This window comes from Talpa europaea (assembly GCF_964194135.1).
Source record: "Talpa europaea genome assembly, chromosome: 16".
NCBI classification, from domain to species: domain Eukaryota; kingdom Metazoa; phylum Chordata; class Mammalia; order Eulipotyphla; family Talpidae; genus Talpa; species Talpa europaea.
In genome coordinates, this window is record NC_140084.1 from 38,973,607 (window position 1) to 38,994,791 (window position 21,185).

General features: G+C 51.8%; 1 protein-coding gene across 1 annotated transcript; it reads left to right on the plus strand.

Moving 5' to 3' along the window:
• Positions 1-921: 921 nt before the first annotated feature.
• Positions 922-11,049, plus strand: GARRE1 (granule associated Rac and RHOG effector 1; the record flags this gene model as incomplete). Its single annotated transcript, XM_084256874.1, has 8 exons — positions 922-967; positions 2,316-2,328; positions 2,415-2,540; positions 3,636-4,669; positions 7,182-7,347; positions 8,049-8,186; positions 10,176-10,254; positions 10,741-11,049. The coding sequence occupies 8 exons, from the start codon at positions 922-924 to the stop codon at positions 11,047-11,049; spliced, it is 1,911 nt and encodes a 636-aa protein (XP_084113000.1).
• Positions 11,050-21,185: the final 10,136 nt, after the last annotated feature.

The window sequence follows — 21,185 nt, forward strand, 5'->3', positions numbered from 1 at the left end:
GGTGCTGCTGCCTCCTTAGGGTGGCTTCCCAAGCGTTGAGTTCACCATTAACTCCCAGAGAACGAGCATCTTCATGGGTCCCCCTCTCAGAAGAGACTCCTGCCAGAGGTCCCCTAACGGGCAGTTGGGGACCCGAATGGGGAGAAGCAGCTCTAAGGTAGAGCAGTTCAGGCAGAGATACCAACAAGGACAAAGGTCCTAAGAGTTGGGCAAACCCAGCACTCTCAGGGAAAGGGAGGAAGCCTCGGAGTGCAGACCAGATGAGTGCGATGCCAGTGAAGGGAGATGTGCCAGAGGGACAGGCAGTGCCAGGAAACACAGGGCCTTGGGGGCTGTGAAGGGTTTAGATTTTGCTTTGGTCATGACAGGTGTCCCTGGAGGGTTTTAAAGAGGGGAGTGATGTTTTCTGATCTGTGCGATCGGAAGCTCACTCTGGCCGCTGTGCGGAAGTGGGGACTCGGCACAAGAGTGCAGAAAGAGACCAGGCGGGAGGTTGACCTAAGACACAGATGGTGAGTTTTCTGGAATATAGCAGTAGTGAGAGGCAGGGGAAGCACTTGGATTCTGAATATGATTTGGAAGAGCTGTCAGGAATTGCTGATGGATTGATATAGGATATGAGGGAGCCAGAGATGACTGGGAGGGTTGGGTGTTGTTTACTTACACAGAAGTTTGTAGAAATCAGAGTGGATTTTGGCAGGGGAGAGAGCTGTTAAGAGTTGTGCTGACCAGGTGATCTCTGAGGTGCCTGTTATTTATGCAAGGAGAGAAGTCAAGGTAGAGAGCTGCGGTTACATACGAGAGTGGGGTCCAGGAGGAAGTTGAGACTGGCGAGGGAGGGTCAAGAATTCTGTGTAGAGGTTGTCAGTCGAGCAGTAGGGCCAGACACAGTGCTCTGGAAACAGGGCACAGGCCTAGACCATGAGGGGGCAGGAGGAGTCGTATCGGAACCAGAAAATTGGAGCAGGTGTGTGGTCACCAAAGCTGCAGGGAACAGTGACCCAGCAGAAAGGGAACATTGCACAGTGGCACTGAGAGATTGAGTAAGGTGGAGGCAGGTCACTCTTTTTTTTTTTTTTTTAAGATTTTATTTATTATATTTTATATTATATAAAATATATATAATATATTTATTTATTTATTTATTTATAGATAAAAGCACTGGGTACAGTCAGAAGCACGGGAGGGTGAGAGAATTCACCAGAGCCAGAGCGGAGAGTAGAACAGGCAGACTGACAAGGTACACTGCTGAGGGGAGCAGCGGGCGGCAGGAGAGGTCTGTACGCCATGTTGGACCCTCGCCGGTGGCTGGGGTTCGAACCGTCTCTGCAGAGGCTGCGGGCAGCTTCGCAACCCAGCTCAACCGCTGCGCCACCAGGGAGGCACCAGGTCACTCATTCTTGACTTTGGCAAGATCGATGTTTGATCAAAGCTATTTTAGTGGCTTTCTGGGTATGAAAGCCTGGTCAGAGTTGGGCAAGAAGACACTGATTTGAGGAAGAGGAGGCAACAGTGTTTTATGCTAAACTGGGGGTAAGAGACAAGGGCTGTGTCTAGAGGGATGTGGGCTGAGAGAAGGCAGCTGGCGAGATGGCTTTGTTTGCTGAAGAGAATATCACGAGAGAAACGGAGTGATCACGTGAGCTGGGAAGATGGGAGGGTACTTAGCACCCAGTGCTCCTGTGGAGGGTCGGCCTGTGGCAGGGCGGGCGCATCTTCCACCATGACAGGAGGACACAGACACAGGTGGATATGGAGTGGTGGTGGGAAAATGGAGTAGATCACACCTGCTTCAGTGTTTTCTCCATGAAGTGAGACTCGGGATCAGGAGAGGGCATGGATGGCAGAACTAGGGAGAGACGGAAAGGGGTGAAGCAGCCATCTTGGGAAGAGGAAAATAGATTTATGGTAAAGGCCACATTTGTCGCTTGCCTGCAATCTGTGGGGAGTTCAGGTGGTAGACTGTGAGGGGTTTCCCCTCCCTTGGCGCTCAGACTCCAGGGTTCCTGGGTTCAGGTGTGAAGCGCTAAAGCAGAAGGGAGGGGCAGAAAGAGAGGAGAGCATTTGCCAGGGATGAGCTAGTGCCAGACCGCACAGAACGTCAGCAGAGTAGAGAGGAAAGGCAGGACTGGAGCAGGTGCTGGATGGTCAGAAGGAACGGGGCCCCCCAGGAAACAGCTCTTCGCAGAATCCTCTTCCTGCCAGACTCTAGACAGGTAGAGACCCATGGGGACTCAGGCCCTGTTGGTTGCTCCTCATCTTGCAGAGGAGCAGTTTCCAGCATTAGCCCTACCACTCTCGACTTGTTCTTACAGTTACTCAGTTTTCGTTGGGTGCCAAAGGTTTATAAAAGTTGTCGCCTTTTGTACAAAACATGCTTGAAACACCTTTAATGTGGCTGGGTTCCTGCCTAGGTGCCTGAAAGAAGACCCCGCTACCATGTCCCTGCTGCAGAGAAGCCTGGACCCCGAGAAGACCTTGGGCCTGGTGGACGTGCTCTATACGGCCGTGCTGGACCTCAGCCGCTGGAGGGCAGGCAGGTCGGTGTCCCCCTGGTCATTGGGATTGGCTGTGCCAGTGGTTGCCATTCAGGGCCACACCCAGGGACATTGTAGCCGCATGTGATTTCATGTGCTCTCACGTCTCTGATAGTGAGACAGGAAGAGCAAGAATTTTAAAATTTGGAATAAGTTCAGACATTCAGAGAAGTTGCAAGAGAGTACAGAGAATGGCTCTGTGCTCGTTACCCAGTTGGTCAACAGTTTCGCCTGTTTGTTTTATCATTTCAGAGTAAGTCCCATCAAAAGGACTTTAGCCCAACTTATATCCTGTCATGAACTATGAGCAGAGAAATGTTTAGAAAATGTATGTCCTGCATGAGATTTACTTGCAGCTGAAAATAGCTGACGGTTGCAAGATTCTCTCTTTATGAATTGTTAACTCTGAAAAACAGGAACCTTAAACATCTAGCCATGTCCCTTCCCCATTTCGTAACCGAGGAGCACACAGACACCCCAAACAGTGAAGTGACTTACCCGGGGTCACACCAGCGATCACCTGTCTTGGCATCCGCCCCATGCCCTGTCTCTCTCTAGAACTCTCTTTCATTACTGGAAAAAAGGTGCTCAGAAAACTTTGGAAGCAACCATCTTTTCTTGGCACCTTCTGTGAATAACTTCCAGTGACAGCAGTGCTGAACAGTGTCCCTTGGTCCTGCCCACCCACTCCTCTCTGCTTTGGTTTGTCCATTGTCTCTCTGCTGGATCTGCTGGCTCTTAGTCCCCACGCCCCAGGCACAAAGCTGGCCTCCGCCAGTTGCATCCCACACACTAGCCCTGCTTGTTCTCCTGGGCTACACAAACTCTTTAGACAGAATCCTGATGTCGTTTTCACAGCTCTGTGTTACATGCTGTAGATTTCTTTATAATAAATCTAGAGAGTAAATGCTGAAATCACACATACTTAAAACTCTTGGGTATTCATTCATTTATCTGTAAAACAAATGAACCTCATGCTAACCAGACAGAGAGATGTTTTTCAGTAAAGTTTTCCTTAAATACAGAGAGCTGTCTCATTGTCCAATTTGTATATTGTTCTGTCCTTTTCTTTTTTTTAATACTTTACTGTTTAAACAGGGAGCAAGCTTTACCCTGCATACAAATCCAGCTTCAAAGGGAGATCTGTGATTTTGGGAATCAGGCTGACCTGCCTTCTGGAAATGGAAACAAATCTTCAGGGGGCCTGCAGAAGACGTTCTCCAAACTGACGTCCCGGTTCACCAAGAAAGCATCGTGTACCACTTCTAGCAGCAGCACAAGCTATTCCATTCCCAGCACCCCTTCCAAAAACATCTTCGTCGCTGGGTGTTCAGAAGAAAAGGCCAAAATGTCCGGTAATATTGACACGAGGCTCCAGAGCATTTTGAACATTGGTAATTTTCCTCGGACTCCAGACCCTTCACAGCCAGCTCAGAGCTCCGGGCATCAGATGGCCAATGGTTTCCTCATGGAGAGGCGTGAGGCTTTCCTGCAAGGAGACGATGGGAAGGATGAGAAGGGCATGAACTTACCCACTGATCAGGAAATGCAGGAGGTGATTGATTTTCTCTCCGGCTTTAACATGGGCCAGTCACATCAGGGCTCCCCGTTGGTGACGAGGCGTAACTCTGCTGCCACGGCCCTGGTACCTGAGCAGAAGGCGGGGGGCATGCAGCCACAGCAACCACCACTGCCAGTGCCCCCTCCGCCGCGGCCACCCCAGGCTGGGACGCATGCACCTCTGACACCCCAGCCGGGACTGGCACCTCAGCAGCAGTCCCCCAAGCAACAGCAACCCCAGGTCCAGTACTACCAACACCTGCTCCAGCCCATTGGGCCGCAGCAGCCCCCACCCCAGCCTCGGGCCCCCGGGAAATGGAGCCACAGCTCGTCCCAGCAGCCAGCGCAGCCCGTCGGAGCGGGTCTGTCTCCTCTCGGCCAGTGGCCTGGCATGTCTGATCTCAGTTCTGACTTGTACAGCTTGGGGCTGGTGAGCAGCTACATGGATAATGTGATGTCGGAGGTTTTGGGCCAGAAGCCGCAGGGACCTAGAAATAACACTTGGCCAAACCGTGACCAAAGCGATGGAGTCTTCGGAATGTTGGGAGAGATTCTGCCCTTTGATCCTGCAGGTACGTGAGCCCCCCAATTTGGCGTTTTTAATAGAAATGGCGTCCCTGAGTACTTCGCAGGGCCTGTATGCCACAGCTTGCTTCTGAGGAGAAATGGCTTAATTCCCTTTTAAAGTCCCTTTCTCACCGCCTCATGGCAAGTATGGGGCAGATCCCCCAAAGGTCGGAAGTAGTGGGGAGAAGAAGGCTGAGAACTTAAGTGTAAGTATATTCTCGCAATTTACAGAGGACAGGACTGCGACCAAAAGAAGTCACATGGGTCACTGAAAGTCCCATATGTCAAGCTGGCTCCAGTCTTCCTATCCCAGCCGTCTCGTTCCTGGGAGCCACAGCGACTGGCCCTTTCTTGGGTCTCTCTTGCTGATTAGATAACCTGTTCTTGTGATTCTTTTTCCCTAAGCTCTAGAACCTATGAAAGGCGGTTGCCTACCCTTCTGCTTTCTTCAAGTAGAGTTTCTCCTGGCCTAGACAGTATGAAAATACCACCTGCATTACCTTCAGAACTAGAAATTAATTTCTGATAATCATAATACATGTAAAATATCACACGCGCACACACAAGCACATGCACACCCCTCTATATTGGGTATAATTCTTGAGGAAGAATTCATTAAGAATAAAAAGAGGGGCCTCCCCTGGTGGCGCAGTGGTTGAGCGCTGGGCTGCGAAGCTGCCCGCAGCCTCTGCAGTGCTGGTTCGATCCCCGGCCACCGGCGAGGGTCCCACATGGCACAACAGACCTCTCCTGCTGCGCCCACTGCTCCACTCAGCAGTGCATTTCGTCAGTCTGCCTGTTCCCCTCTCTGGCTCTGGTGAATTCTCTCGCCCACCCATGCTTCTGACTGTACCCAGTGCTTGTATAAATAAATAAATAAATCTTAAAAAAAAATAAAGAGGCAAATTATAGTGCATGTCACTTGTGATACATACAGGAAAATCTAGCAGTGTATGAAGAGAGAGGCATCTGTTAGTAAACCCAGTATTTCAGGGTGTGTAAGAACCTCTTCTACTGTACAGGGACCCATCATGTCAGCCAGTTAGTGAGAAATACTCTTAAAACAATAGATATTGTAAAGGCACATGGTAAAAGACACCAGCTGTAGTTAAAAAATAAAACTGGGCCTCCCTGGTGGCACAAGGGGTTAAGCACCGCACTATGAAGCAATCCGCAGCCTCTGCAGCACAAGTTTGATCCCTGGTGGGCCAGGGAGCAACCCACATGGTGCGGCAGACCTCTCCTGTCTCGCCCGCTGCTCCCCTCAGCAGTGTGTTTCTGTCAGTCTGCCTGTTCTGTTCCTCACTCTGTCTCTGGTGATTCTTCTCTCCCCCAACACTTCTCTCCCCCAACACCTCTGCACCCTAGTTCTTGTATGCATAAATAAATAAATCTTTTAAAAAAATAAATCCGTGGGGCCGAGCCACTTGAGAGGGCGTGGCAGGGTTCACGTTTTCTGTATTCAACAGTCTGTCCGTTTTGAGAACAGTCATGTAATTGCATTGAGTTTGGCAGAAATTTGCCATCTTTGGTTTTTTTTGAGACCTGGGTAACCTTTATGTCTTTCATCTACTAATCCTACTAGCCCTTTTGCTGGGTTCCTTTCTGACTTTTGAATCCTTGACACAGCATCGGCATCAGGTCTGTATAGTCCTTTGCACAAATTCAGGACGGGCACTCCTCTGGACAGGGGAATTAGAGAGGGCACCTTCTTGGGTGGGGAGGTGGGGGCATCAGTTAGAACAGAGCACCCCCTCTGCACATGGGGTCGTGGCAGCACCCTAAGAACAAGCTAATGGATTGTGCCCTAATCTCTTTCCTGATTCAAAGCAGAAAACACACTGTAGTCATATTTGGTTAGTGACCCATAGATATTTTCCTACTGTGTCTTTTCGTTTGACTTTCTCTAAACACCTTCTGTGCTATTTTTCTCCCTCTTCTTCTGCCCTACACATCCTTAGTCAGCTCTGTCCAGGAAGTTTCCAGCCATGCATTCTGAAATTTCATCTTGTCCTTTGATATTCTGTATCTTCAGACTGAATGAACAGGTCTGCTGTCCACCACCCAGGAAAATGCTGGATCAGAGCAGGGGGACCCACGTGAGCATGTATTCTCCATCGGGCCAACCCGGGTGCTTCCCTATAACTTTCAGGTTACATTTGGCTGAGCATCATCTGATTTTCTGTCTTTAAGTACATCACAGTAGACGTTGGACATTTTTAAAGTAATATTTGCCTTTAAATTTTCGTCACGGATAAAGCACACCTTTCGTTTTTTCTTTCACATTCAGTGGGCCTCTGTGCTAGGCAATAACCCTCTGAGACTGACAGTCTCTGCACACACTCACCCCTGCTCCAGAGCTGGGTGCTGAAAGCTGTCCGTGGCCAGCCCGGGGCCACTGCCTGGCGGCTCCTTCCCACTGTCCATATGTGCATGACTGGCGCATCCTCAGAAGATGGGGAAGGAAACAAGAGGCCAGTTTGGCCCCAACCCCTGTTTGTCCCTTTGTCTTAACAGTGGGATCAGACCCAGAGTTTGCACGCTATGTGGCGGGCGTGAGCCAGGCAATGCAGCAGAAGCGACACGTCCCACATGGGCGCCGCCCAGGCAACCCCCGGGGCAACTGGCCCCCCATGGACGATACCCATCGCACCTGGCCTTTCCCAGAGTTCTTTTCAGAAGGGTGAGTGCTGGGTGTGGCAGGGGCCGAATTTGTGGCCTGGATGTCCCCCATGATTTTTGTCAGTCTTGCTGGGCAAGTCCGTTTCCCCAAATGAGAGGGGTTACATGTCATGTCAGATCTTCAGGGAGTTAGAGCGTTATGACTGTAGGACACCAGGTGGCATGATGTGTCCTGTGAACTCACCAGTGGTGTAAAGTGATGACTGTCAGCCAGATTCTTCCACGGCTCCTACTGAGGGAGTTTGTGAGGTGATTATGTGTTTGACATGGTCCTTGTGCTAGAATGAGCCTGACTGTGAAATCCACAAGATCTGTGATTTGCGTCCTCGGAGCCCACGCTAAGCAGAGGTGTGTGGTTCGGACCCAGTGGCTGAGAGGATTGTGGATCATGATGATGATGATGATGATGGGATGCAGTTTTCACATCTCTTAACTGCTGCCTGGTTAATAAAGTCAATTTCATCTACCTAGCACACACTTCTCAGAAGAGTAACGCAAAGCGATGAATGAATGTCTATCACTTTTGAAATAAGAGGAAGGGAGAAAATATTTGGGGGAGAGAGACGAGACCAGTGTTCGGTTGTGAGGCGAGTGCAGAGCCAAGGCTGTTCTTTAGGGTGTGGGTGGGGCCAGGCTGGGCTGCCCCTTCAGAGTGCGGGCTCTCACGGGCGGCAGGGCTCAGTGTCTCTCTCTGACTTCCAGGGATGGCCTGCACAGCGGCTGGTCGGGCGCTCAGGGAGACTCAGCCAGCTCGAGTGATGAGACGTCTTCTGCCAACGGGGACAGCTTGTTCTCCATGTTTTCAGGGCCTGACCTCGTTGCTGCTGTTAAACAGAGAAGGTATGAGGAGATTTCAAAACCACATGAAGGAGAGGGGGCCCTTGAGTATGACCTACCGCTTATTCCTCTAGAAAGCTTAGGAGCCCGTTGCTCCCTGTCGGCCTCGTGTGAGAGAAGCCAGGGACCCCTTCGAGCACTGTCTCGCTGAGGCTTCTGGGCGGGCAGCCGGCAGGCTCGGAGCTGACTTAATACTGTGTTGATGCAGTCTCATGCGGTGGCAAACCAGAAATCCCAGTGAGGAGGCAAGGGAGGGTCCTGGGGACAGGGCGCAGGAGGCTGTGCCTTCCAGAAGGGAGCCTTCTGTGGGACAGACAAGGCCGGGGCAGCCGTGTTCTGATCAGAACTCACCAACAGGCTTTGCAATTCCAGATCTTCACTTTTCTTTGTCAAAGGTGGAACAGAGGAACTGGAAAAAATGAGTAATAGAGTACCCTCAGATTTGGTTTTCAAGAGTAGTCACAAAAATCAAAATGGGCCCTGAAATAAGAGAAGAACTTGGCTGGGAAGAAGAGGAGAAACTGCCACGGCCCCGGGGAGGCAGAGTCCAGGGGCAGCGAAATGTAGGGTGCAGGCAGGAGCTGCCGTGCTGCCCGGGCGTCAGAAGTCAGGCTGTGAAGCAGACAGGGAGGCCAGGTGACGCAGCTCGTGTGTGACAGGGTCGGCCTCCGTGGGAGGAGCGGTGGGGAGCCAGGTTGATGAGGGCGGGTGGTGCCCGAGTCAAGATGCAGAGCAGTAATGGGGGTGATGACGGCTCACACACGCAGTGGGGCTGAGCGCTCACACCCTCTCCCTCAGTGCTCACACCCCCGCGTGGGTCAGCCGGGGCCCCCATGGCGGAGTTCCACAGGCTCGGCGACTTCAGCCACAGACATTTTCTCGTCGTTCTGGAGGCCAGAAGTCGGAGAGCAAGGTGTGGGCAGGTTGAGATCTTCTGGCCTCTTCTCCCCGTATCCTCGCCTGGTCTCCCTTTTTTCTGGCTTCTCTTCTTATGAGGACACCAGTGTATTGGCTCGAGCCCACCTGATGACTGCATTTCATCTTAGTGCCGTAAAACCCCTTATTTTAGGTGCGGTCTCACATTCTGACCTTAAGGGAGTTAGGGCTTCGGCATACGAACTTTAGGGGGAGGGGACACCCTATGATGGGAGTGCTGTTTTCCCCCCAATTCACAGGTGAGGAAAGTGAGGCTCCAAGAAGCTCACCTCGCTCATCCGTTGGCACTAGCCCTGCCCCAGCTCTGGGGCCAGAGCAGCAAACAGTCAAGGGAGTCACATTCTCTCCAGGAAGGCAGATTAAAAAAAACTCAGACTGACAGCGGGTCAAGTGCTCCGGGGAGACCCCGAGCTGGGGGACAGGTGTTCTCAGAAGGTAGTGAGGGGCCCCTGGAGAGAAGAAAGCCTGGGGAGGACTGGGCCGTGGGCCGAGAGAGAACCGAGAAGTGTGAGGGTTTGGCCTGAGTGTCTGTGTGAAAGGGGTGCCGCGAACCGAGGCGGGGAGGGCCACAGAAGCAGAGTTGAGCGAGGGATGGAGTTTACGTTTCCCGTGTAGACTCGCCAGTCCCCTGTGGCCCCCATGGCGCTGTCGTCTACTGGCAGGAGCGCGGCTGCCTCCCTCACCTGGCGCTCAGCCTGCTGCCTCCTCCTGCTTTTCGTTCAGCATCGTAACACACATTTTTTCAAGTTAGTAGTAAAATGAACAACCTTTTGTTTCGAGGTCACATATGCCCAGTGCAGGGAACAGTCAGCATCTGTTGCATAATTAATAAAAGCCAGAGGTGGACTCAGCAGCTGAAATAGCCAGTGTCTGTCTTCGCCTGCACCCCACTCCAGCCCTGTGATGACTTGCGGGGATGCACCATTCAGTGCTGACTCTCTAGCATGCCATGAAGCGGAGGCCTCCCCACCTAGGACCAGTGCCCCGAGTTGCTGAGTGGCTGGGGTGCCTGTGGGAGGAGGCCGGGCTATTACCCTGAGCTCTCGGTTCTTTCAGGAAGCACAGCAGTGGCGAGCAGGAGACCAGCATGCTGCCCTCACCTCCTCTTCTCACCACGGTGGAGGACATGAACCAGGTATGGTGTTGCAAGCTGTGCTCTGGCCGAGGAGGGCTTGCCTCTGGGCTGCAGGCCACAGGCCGTGTTCCAAAGCTTACGTTTTAAGAGGGCCTCAAGGCAAGGGGGCAGGGAGGGTCTTTGTCTTTTACTTTTTCCTGACGATTCTGCTGCTTCGGCCACGTGTAGAGGAAGCTCAGGGACTGTGCTGCCTAAGCTGACCGCCACCCTCAGGTGTGCGGATAGAAACTGAAATGAATCCAGTAGAAACAGAAATTCTAGCCCTCGCTTGCACTCAACCACGTGAGGCCAGCAGCTCTGCCTCGGGCGGCGCAGCCATGGAACATTTTTGTCATTGCAAGAAGTGCTGTTCAGTGTTGCCCCAGGGCTGTGGGGAGCAGTGGGGTGCCCTGTCTCCTAGGTGGGAGTAAGGCCCAGTGATCTGGGGAGGTGGGAAAAATGAAAAATGGCCAGAAATGCCATTAAGAACCCTCTTCTGTCTCTCAGGATAACAAAACCAAAACGTGGCCACCCAAAGCACCCTGGCAACACCCTTCCCCGCTGCCCAGCACACTGCCCAGCCCAAGTGCACCCCTCTACGCAGTCTCCAGTCCCGGCAGCCAGTGGAACGACACCATGCAGATGCTGCAGTCCCCGGTGTGGGCTGCCACCAGTGACTGCAGCGCCGCCTCCTTCACCTACGTGCAGACCCCGCCGCAGCCCCCACCCCCCTCAGCACACAAGGCAGCACCCAAGGGCTTCAAGGCCTTCCCTGGGAAGGCCGAGCGCAGGCCGGCTTACTTGCCCCAGTACTGACCCAGGGCCAGCCTGCCTGCCCAAGGCTGCTGGGGCCAGTGTCTCCACTCCAGAGCTGACTAGCTGATACCAGCCCCCCAGAGGACCAGTGCACCCCTGTCCCAGGCAGGGATCCTTGGGGATGGGGGTGGTTGGCAGCTCCAAGCCTTTAAGGCCTGGCTTCTCAAACTTTGGAGGCATCAGACCCCTGGATAACCAGCTGAAGACAGGTCTCTGACCCTCCTCAGGAATGCTGGGGGATCTTTGAACTTAACAAGCACCTCCGGTGATTCTGATGCAGGTGGACCACAGGCCACACTTAGAAACACAGCTCTCAAGTTTGTAGTCCTACTGTGTGCGTTAGGAAGGCATCAGGCCTGAAGGCTGAGAGCAAAACTGACCATTCTTCTGAAACCCTCTCCCACCCCTTAACACATTGAGTGATGACCATACCAATCACTGTCTTTTATAGCTATTTTTCATATAGGTTTTTGTTAAAACATCTCCTGCCTAAAAATGCATCTACTATTTTAAGAAAAACACAGTGGCTGGAGGTTTGTTCAACACTATCTTTATTTAAGCTTATACAAATTGGGCCAAGTATACAATATTTGTGATCAGAGGCAATCACCTGGGTTTTCTGTGGGTGGGCAACCTGTCGCCACTTCAGCAGCACGCGGGGGTGCGACCTTTACCAGATTCATATATGCAGAATCGTAAAAGTGATGTCGGAGACAAATTCCTGGTGGTGCGTGGAGCTGAGCCAGCTGGCGCTGTCGTGTGTGGGATCGAGTCGCACCAGCCGCCTCGGTCCTTCCACACGGCCTCAAAACACACAGTGCAGTCACAGGGCTGCCCAGTGGCACCTGTGCTTGAAATTGCAGTGACATTTGTGAGCTGGCTCAGGACAAACTGATGAAGGTGTAGATAGGAATTAAAGTCTGTAGAATACAGAAAACCACCTCATTTTCAGTTACACGTGCCATTAAGTAGATAACACCCTGTGGATTTCAGAATATGTCCAGCCAGGATGGATCCAGAAGAATTGAATGGTGCTTAAATTGAGAAATAAATATATCTATATAGACTAGACATATCCCACTGTATATTAATTGAGGTTACAGAAGTTCTTTATATAAAACTTATTTAAATTTTTCATATTTCATCTTTGAAAAAGTCTAATTGAGAAAAAAAATCCATAATATTTTCTGGTATGAAAGTTTGACAGTATTAATATTTTTTTTATATTTTCGTAAACCATTAAACCATTTTAATATATGTTAACTACTAATAAATGGTTTATTCTTATTAACTCCACATAAGCTTTTCCAGCAGAGATTGTAATAACACATTTATGTTCTCATTTTTCTACGGATATAAGTAAATTTATATTTAAAAAATACCAAAAAGAAGATATATATATGTACGTATACACACTAATGATAGCGGACCCTTAGGGTGTCTGAGCCCAGCCATCTGAATTCTTAGTACTGTGTCGCCAGGCTGTCGCCGGGCCTCGGGTGTTGTCTTCGTGCTGTGTGGGGATGCCATTGCTGCCTGTACTTCTGATCCTGTCACCATGGGTTCTAAACATTCGCCTCACCATGTTTACAGAGAACTATTTTGTACATAGACTTTTCCAGGCACGTGCTTTGCACCGACCCTGCGTGGCTCGTCTGTGTTAGCTGTCACAGTGTGTGCACTAACCTCTGTTGATGTTGTTTGTGGCTGTTTTCCTTGTAAGATAGTTTTCTATTTCCTTCAGAAACGTGTCCACAGTACCCTGTATTTCCAGTTTTATTATACTGAAGTACTCTTGTTTTCATCGTGCCTCCCCAAAGACCTCATACTGGACAGAGGTCAGTCCTTGATGCCCCAGCACAGGTGACACCAACATTGTTATTGTCACTTTCTAGTCTGTTTTTCTCCATTAAGACATTTTGTAATTGCATCTCCCTGGGCTGTGAGACCGTGTGAAGCTGTTTGTGTGGTCTCTTTGTAGGTGCTGTGTTCTCGGCACCGCCTCGCTCTGAACACTGGTGATTCCAGGTGCTGCGCTCGGCAGAGGGGTCTTGCCAAAGCGCATGTGTGTGCGTGTGTGTGTGTGTGTGCGTCCTTTGCATGACCGAGCTCGGTGGCCTTGCTCGGGCATCAGCAGGACATCGTGAGAATAGTTACGCTTCCAAACTGGAACTCTACATTTTGTATCTTACTTTTAAAGCTCCTATAAGTAAAATAACTATTGGCTTTATTAAAAGTATACATTTAATAATATTTTGTATCTCTGTTTAAAATGAGCTACCACAGATACGCCTCAGAAGCCCTGCCTGATTCATTCCTTTGAAAAACAACCCAAGTTAATTTCCAGGCCAGCCCATCATCTGCCAATTCTGAGCCACTGCAAAGGGGAGGACCACCTTGGGGTGTCAGGAGGAGCTGGGATGGGTGGGCAGGCAGCAGAACCACCTAGCACACCTCCCCTGCTGGCTCCTGAGAGCCAGAGCTGGGGGAGGGCTCAGAGTGGAGCCAGTATGGTGGGGAGGGGCCCACCTAGGAGGATGTGAGATCTCCCCTAGGTTGAGGTCCGCCGGCACCCATATTCCAGCAGCCGTGGGCACGGCAAGCTGCCCAGGCCGTCTCTCCAAGAAGCTGATGTAGGGATGAGCTCTCCCCTCTAACTCCACCAAGGAGCCAGAGACAAGAAAAACTAGCCTTGCTGGATGACGCCGTCCTACGTCCTACTGAGCAGAAGGAAAGGCTGTACAGTGGGAAGCGTGGAGGGAGGGTGGTCATTTCCGCTGGTCCTCAGCAAGGCAGGCCTGTGTTGGAACTTTTTTTTTTCCCCATATACATAGGCAAATAGCCTTTGAGCTTTAACATACCTGTATAAACCCCACGCAGGTGCCTCCCTGCTGAGATGCCCAGAGGGCGAGCATGGGCACCAAGTCCCTGAGCCTCAGTACACCTCAGGACAGGCTACTTTAGAAACAGCCCTGTAGGGGGAGGGAGCTAAGGAATACACTAGAAGAGCCTATTTTTAAAAAATCAGAGACCTGTGCTGAGGGCAGAGGGGGGAAAATATTAAATAGAAAAACACCTTTTATTCAGGTATGCTCCTGTTTCCCATGAGTAGCCCACCCAAGTGCTGCTCACTGACTGAGTCACAGAGCAGTAGTGACAGAAGAGTCTACCGCCTGGCTACAGAGATGAAAGTGGAACACAGGTTGGACTGGAGCTCCAAGGGCTCCTCGGCCCAGCTGAGGTCCTTGTGAGGCTCCTTTCCCACCTGGGGGCTCTTGGGAGGAGTGTCCGGCTCTGGGAATACAGATGAAAGGCCACACACCAACCAAGTGGGAGAGGTTGGGAGGGGATGGCCCTCCATGCACTGTCCCCCCCGTGACCTGCTTCCACATCAAGAGACAAAATAAACCCACTAGCCAGCTCCTCGGCGGCCAAAAAGCCATGTGCACAGACATCAGGACGGTGATCCTGCACGGGCACGTGGGAGTCTGGGGAGCCTCTGGGCAGGCTCTTCAAAGCAATGCACACAGCTGACCTTACAATGTCATGGGGTATGCTTCTGGGCCCAGGCCTCTGCATGTCTGTGAGGGTGTCACCAGACAAGAGAACAGTCCCAGCCTCCCCACAGCATGCGGATAAGCTTGCAACATACCAGCCACTGTCCCTGCTCCACTCGCTGGGAATCAGTGGAGTGAGGGGTCCCGCTCCCAAGCCCCAGAAAGGGCTCTTGAGACCCTCTGGTTAAGATTGCAAAGAGGACCCCACAGACACCAGGAAGGGCAGGAAAGAGTCAGGATTTACTGATTAGCACAAGAGCAAGAAAGATTGCTCTGGGAGGCTCTCTGAGCATGAGAGACTGGGAGGGCTAGGGCTAGGGGCCTAGGGCTTGAGGACTAAGGTATTAAACTTTTTTTGGCTGCGAAAGCAAGTGAGTGGACATGGCTAAAGTCCAGATATTGTGGCTGGCTGAAGACACCCATCAGCTGCAGCTTGGGGGTCATGCAGGGCCTGAGGCGTCACCATCTGCAAGGTGTGCATTTCACAGAGACTGTGTGCCCCAGCTCCAGCTGACTTGGTGGGGTCTCACGGTCTGTGACTTATCTTGTTACAGGGCAGGAGAGGGGCCCCCCAGGCCCCCCAAACCTGTCTGCTGTAAATAGGTTCTGCCATCTGCTGCATCAACACAAAACATATGAGACTTTAATGGGAAGGAACTTTAATACAATTAGGAAATAATACAGGAAAGGCAAAGAATCTAGTTTCTAAATCAAGTATCTAAAGTTACCTGTCACCTCGTGGGTAAAAGTCCATCCAAATGGGACCAGCCCAGAGCAAGACCTCAAAGCCTGCCACAAGTCTAAAGCATCTTCCAGAGGGGACCCACGGAAAAGGTTCAGAAACAACCAGACAAGTCTGGAGGAAAAAGAACAAAATCAAAAGCAAGACAAAAACCGCCACTGTCACCTCCCCACGGGTCTTAACCACCTCTCTGTCAACCAGTCCATGACCAAAAGGCAAGCGCAGTTTCTTCACGCGTCTCTCGGCTCCATGTGCCACCTCCAGGTTTCCTTCTTGCTCTCCATCCTGCGTCCTTCCTTCCTCAGTCTCCTCTGCAGCTTCTTCTCTCCCTGCTCAGCTCCACCCTCCCTTGGGTGGGGCAGGGAACCTGGAACCTCCCCCTTTCCTGGGGACCACCCTGTTACAGTCTGAGTCCTTAACTGCCCCCTTTTCCCACAGTAGCCAACTTGCTATGTAGAGATAGCTCAGAAATGGTTAAAAGAAAAAAAAAAAAGAAAAAAAAATTATGGCAGCAGGTGTCTGGGTCTAGTCATCAAGTTTTTAATTTCTCATTTACCAGCCTGTGGGGACAGTAAAATTCAAAACTTTTTGTCCTTAATTGCTCTCTTGTCCCTGTTTCTGTCCCAGGACCCTTCTTGTCTTGAGGGGACTGGAGTGACTTACTTGAGACTGAATGGGAAATGTGGTTCCAGGTGAGGAGAAAGCATTCTTTCAGGAGTGTCATGTTCATTTCAAAACTTACGAAGGTCACCTAGAAGCAGGGCCCTTGTTAGGAATCAGGGATGCAAAGAAGATGCAGTCTCTGCCCTTTAAATTGTCTTAAAATTTGGGAGAGACAACCCCACCTCCCCCATCCTTGGTAAGCTGTACCACCAATCCAACCCTTCAGCTCTTCTGGAAGAAATCCTAGCCCGTCCTCATTCAGTTACTAGGCAAGCTCTAAAAGTGTGTCTCCAAGCACATTTGAATTCCCCCACGCCCTTATATTTGCATTGTCATCTACCTGGTCCTCGCTGGGGCCTGGGGGGGAGGGGAGGGGAGGGAGATTCCCAGATACTGCTGCAGCCTTCCCCTCACCTCATGGGTCAGTTGCCCGCAGGTGCTCCCCAGGACATCAGACATCAGTTCTCCTGGCAGAGCCCTGCCTCTATCCCACTTTGTTGATTGCCCGTTAGCACCCCCTTGCAATCGTGAACTCTGCATTTGTTCCTTGCACTAGGAAGACGGCCCTTCATGGACCACAAGGCCAGGGCGCAGAAAGCGTAAAGCCACTCGAAATAAGCCAGAAAAAAAAAAGGCGTTGCCGGGCAAGTTGTAATTAAGCAAATTCTAATAAAGAGGAAAAAAGAAAACCTAGACTTAAAATCTGCTCTCGAATCGGATTAAAATAATAATACGCGATCAGGGCCCACCCCAGGAGCTGTGGGTAGGACTGCAGCCCTTTAGTAAGCATAGACTTTTCTATTCTCGTGGAAACACACGCCTGTGTGCGGCGTGGAAGCTTTTTTTTTTTTTTTTAAAGAACTAATGGATTCACGGGGGAAATGTGGGAGCGACAACCCGAAGACACGTCAGGGCCGCGCAGGTGTAGACGAATTCCGCGGAAGCGTCCCCGGGCCCCGTCCCAGCCCAGCCCCAGCCCAGCCCCAGCCCCGCCCCCCGCCTGCGCATGCGCACATCCGCCCACACCCGGGAGTGCGCACCTGCGCGCGCACGGCCATTCCCGACGTGCGGACTGGGCTGTCCACCAGTCCCTCTCTGCGCATGCTCCTCCCGATCCCGCGCGGGCACGGGGGCGAGCGCGTGCCGCGCCCATCCCGACGTGCGCATGCGTGCGCACCGCCCTCAGGAGAAGGGAGCGCTGCGCGGCCGGCTCCGGTAGCTCCGCGGCGTTTCAGGAGGCGCGGTTCCCTACCCCCGGCCTGGTCACGGTGACTCAGCATCCCCGGTGAGCGCCCCTCCCCTGACAGCTCATCCACCGGCAGGAGGGATCGCCTGGCGCCCGACTCCCCTCCCGCTCCTTCAGCTCTGGCCCGGAACTGCCGCCTGACCTCCGCCCCCCACGCGCCGCGCCCGGCCCCCCGACCCTTACCGCGGTGACCCCCCGTCTCCAGACCCGCCTGGCAGCCTTCCCGCGGCCTCGAATCAAGGCCTGACTTACCTGGATGCCCAGGCCACAGTTTCCCCATTTGTAGAACGGAGCTTTTGCTTGGAACTGTGCCCCGCACAGGCTCAGTTAGTTTCACAGATACTCAGTAGAAGCCAATTGATTTCTCAAGGCGGCCTCCACCGGTGGCGGAGGAGGGTCTTGCGCTCGCTCAGCCAAGTTTTCTTTCCGTTCTGGTTAGTCAGATCCTGGTGTGAGTGCACATAACCCTGCGAGCTTCCCTGCTCCCGCCCCGACCACGCCCCCCCACGCCCCCCCCAAATCCGGGGTTCTGAGTCCTTGCTCTGCTGCTTGCAGACAGGCTTGGCACATCTTGTGGAGGCGATGGTGGTGATGAAGCAGAAAACAGGCTCTCACTTTTTTCAGAATAAAAGATGACCTTACATTAATATTTACCAAGTTACAGATCCCGCTCCACTCCCCAAGATTCTATCGGAGGTGCCACCCTGACAACCCAGAGACTGATTACCCTCTCTCACACCGCACCTCTCCTGGTGGCTTTCTCCCTACAGATCCTTGGGTCGGGCCCAGTGGGACCAATGTGAACGAGGTGGTTGAATTTTCACACCTCTTGCCTTTGTGCTTGTCCTGCCCTTTCCACTTGAGGTGCCATTCTTAGCCATCTCCACTTGCAAAATTCTGCCCTGTTAATGGGAATCGATATCATAGAGGTGTGTCTGATTGATAGTAAAGCAGAGCAGGGGTGATGGGAGGGGTGAATGGGGCTGCCTGCTCCCCCACTGTCCCTGTATTTTTTTTTCCCTGAGGCTAAAGAGCCAGGTAGCGCAGGGCTGTCTGTGACTGACAAATCTGCTCTGAAATCCAGCAAACGTGGGCTGATTGTCTAGGTGGTAGCAGAGTGGCTGTCCTGGATTTCTTTTTTTTTCTTTTTTTTTTTTTAAGATTTATTTATTTATGCATACAAGAACTGGGGTACAGGCCAGAGGTGTAGAGGGTGAGAGGATACACCAGAGACAGAGTGGGGAACTGAACAAGTGGATTGACTGAGATACACTGCTGAGGGGAGCAGTGGGGCGAGTCCGGAGAGGTCTGCTGTGCCAAATGGGTCGGCTACCTGGCTGGGGATGGAAATCATGCTGCAAAGGGTTAAGCACAGCTTCACAGTGCTGTGCTTAACCCTTTGGGCCACCAGGGAGGCCCTGTCCTGGATTTCTTAACCTTAAATGAGGAGGCCAACAGGCTACCCCTGATAGGGCTGCTATGAGGGTTACATAGGAGAGAATTTAACACAGAGCTCACAGAGAGGTAACTGGCCAGTCGTAAACCACGTTATTAAATTAATAATGAGCTTCTTATGTTCTACAACTTTTTGTAACTTTTTCCCTCCTAGCTGCTGTGACTTATGGCCCTCTAGATAGGAAACTAGTTTCTGCCAATAAAGAAATTTATGTAATTCTGACAGTTCAAGGTGCAATGTTAAAGGTAAGATATTATGGGAATGTCTGGGAAATCTGGTATAGTTGAAGCTGCTGGAAATGTACTTTACAGACTGTCAAAAAGAAGCTGAAACTTTCAAAAAGGCAGTCAGCAGCAGCCTTACCTCCTGCCTCTTCTCTGATACCTAAAATCGTTCCTATGGGTTTGGTTGGATTGAGAAATGAATGTGGGCAGTGGGCAGATAAGCACCCATAAAACTTTTGGACAGACCTGGAGTTGTAAATGACAGCTGAGCTCAGACAGCATCAACACCAAGGAAAGTCAGACACCTGTGTCAGCTGCAGACAGGCCCCAGGAACGTGGGCCCTGTCAGACCCCGCTTTGAGGGGGGTCACTGAGGCCAGCTCCTTAATACAATAAAAAAGCTGAGACTCTCCCCTGTTGGCACCTGAGTCCCAAAAAAGGATCATTTGACTGGCTTAGGTTGCATACTCATCTGATACTAATAGGGAGGTAGTGCATGGAACAGGAAAGTGAGGGGTGGTGGTTTTAGACAAAGACCACAGACATCTGCCACGATCTGACTACCCCTCTGACTACCAAAAAGCACCTACTAGAAACAGGGAATTGGTGCCTTCTTTGGGGCTAGGGTCACATGAGAAACCATAGGGCAAGGGAATGATGGGACAGTGGCTACTCAGAATGGACTTCCTGTTGGATTTAGGGGTGCGAGTGCTGTTCTGGGCAGGCAAGAAAACTGGCTTGGGATGGGAGGCTCTGGACTGAGTGATTCTCACGAGCTCCAGTAAAACAGCATGTTGGGGTGGTGCTGGGTGTGGGAAGCTCAGTGAAATCTCAGAGTTGACAGTTGATCCAAAACCCCTCTGGGTACATAGGGCCCTGAGAACAGGGTTGTGCCCTAGCGACCACTGGTGTTTTCAGACTTCAGCTCATCCCTATTTTCCATCTTCATTTTCAGGACCCAGGGTCATTCTGGGCAGGGAGAGCAAAAGCATGTGCAGAGGCCAGAGGTGGCAGTGACCGCATGGAGCTGGGAGGAGGGCTGGGGGAAGGCCTAGACCTGGGACAGGACCGGACACACTCCCTAGCTGACTGGCCTCCGGGGGAACGGGGCGTGGAGCAGCTCAATTTGAATCCCCGGTTCTTGGACCGCTTCCCCTCTGACAACATTCACTCCCTCTCATCCACACAGTCTCATCAGAGTCGCTACTCATTGATGACTCCAGGTTTCTCCACCTTGAACCTTCTCTCCCCGGCATTCTAGACACAATACACAATCAAAACCTCCACTTAGACATCTAGTAGGTTTTGAAAAATAACCCATCCAAAAAACGAGATCATGATCTTCCCCTATTGCATCTCTCCAGGATGTACTGACAATTCAGTTTTCCAGGAACTCAGGTATAAAACTGGAAGTCAGTTGTGACTGTTCTCTCACACCAGAAAATTGTCAATTCTTTTTTTCTTTTCTTTTTTTAAAAATTTATTTATGTGTACAAGACTGGGATGCAGGTCAGAGATGCAGGGGGTAAGAGGATTCACCAGAGACAGAGAGGGGAGCAGAACAGGCGGACTGACTGAAATACACTGCTGAGGGTAGCATCGGGCGAGTCAGTAGAGGTCTGCTGCGCCATGTGGGTAGCTCCCTGGCCAGCTGGGAATCCAACTCTGCAGCAGTGGCTGTGGAGAGCTTCATAGGTTGCATCTTAACCCCTTGCGCCACCAGGGGGGCCCCTCCTTTTATCTCATCTGCTATCACTCCCTCGTTCACTCCACCCCAGCCACACTTGCTTCCTTCTGCTTCTGTAGCATCTAACCTTGCTCAGAAATTCTGCAGTGGATCTTCCCTTGACCTGAGCACTTTGCCCCAGGTAGCCCACTGGCTAGCTTCCTGGCCTACTTCTGGCTTTGGCTCAAAGGTCACCTCATTAGTAAGCGCTCCCTTGACCATTCTATTCAAAATTGCAGGCCCTAATCCCAGCACCCTCTCCAGTTTCCTTTTTCTCAGCAGCACTCACCCAGCACCTCACTTGCCGTGTATTTTACCCACTTGTCACCTAAGTATCCGCGGCATCAGGGACACTGCTTGTAGCACGGAAGTTGCTCGCAGTTACGAGCGAGTGAACGAATGAATGAAACAGAGAGGGGCGCAGGGAGCTCGGCCGCGGTGCCCCAGACACACGCAGGCGGCGGCGGGAGAGCGGGGCCGCCCTGCGGCGGGGTACCCGGGGGGCCAGGGAGGCGGGCGCGG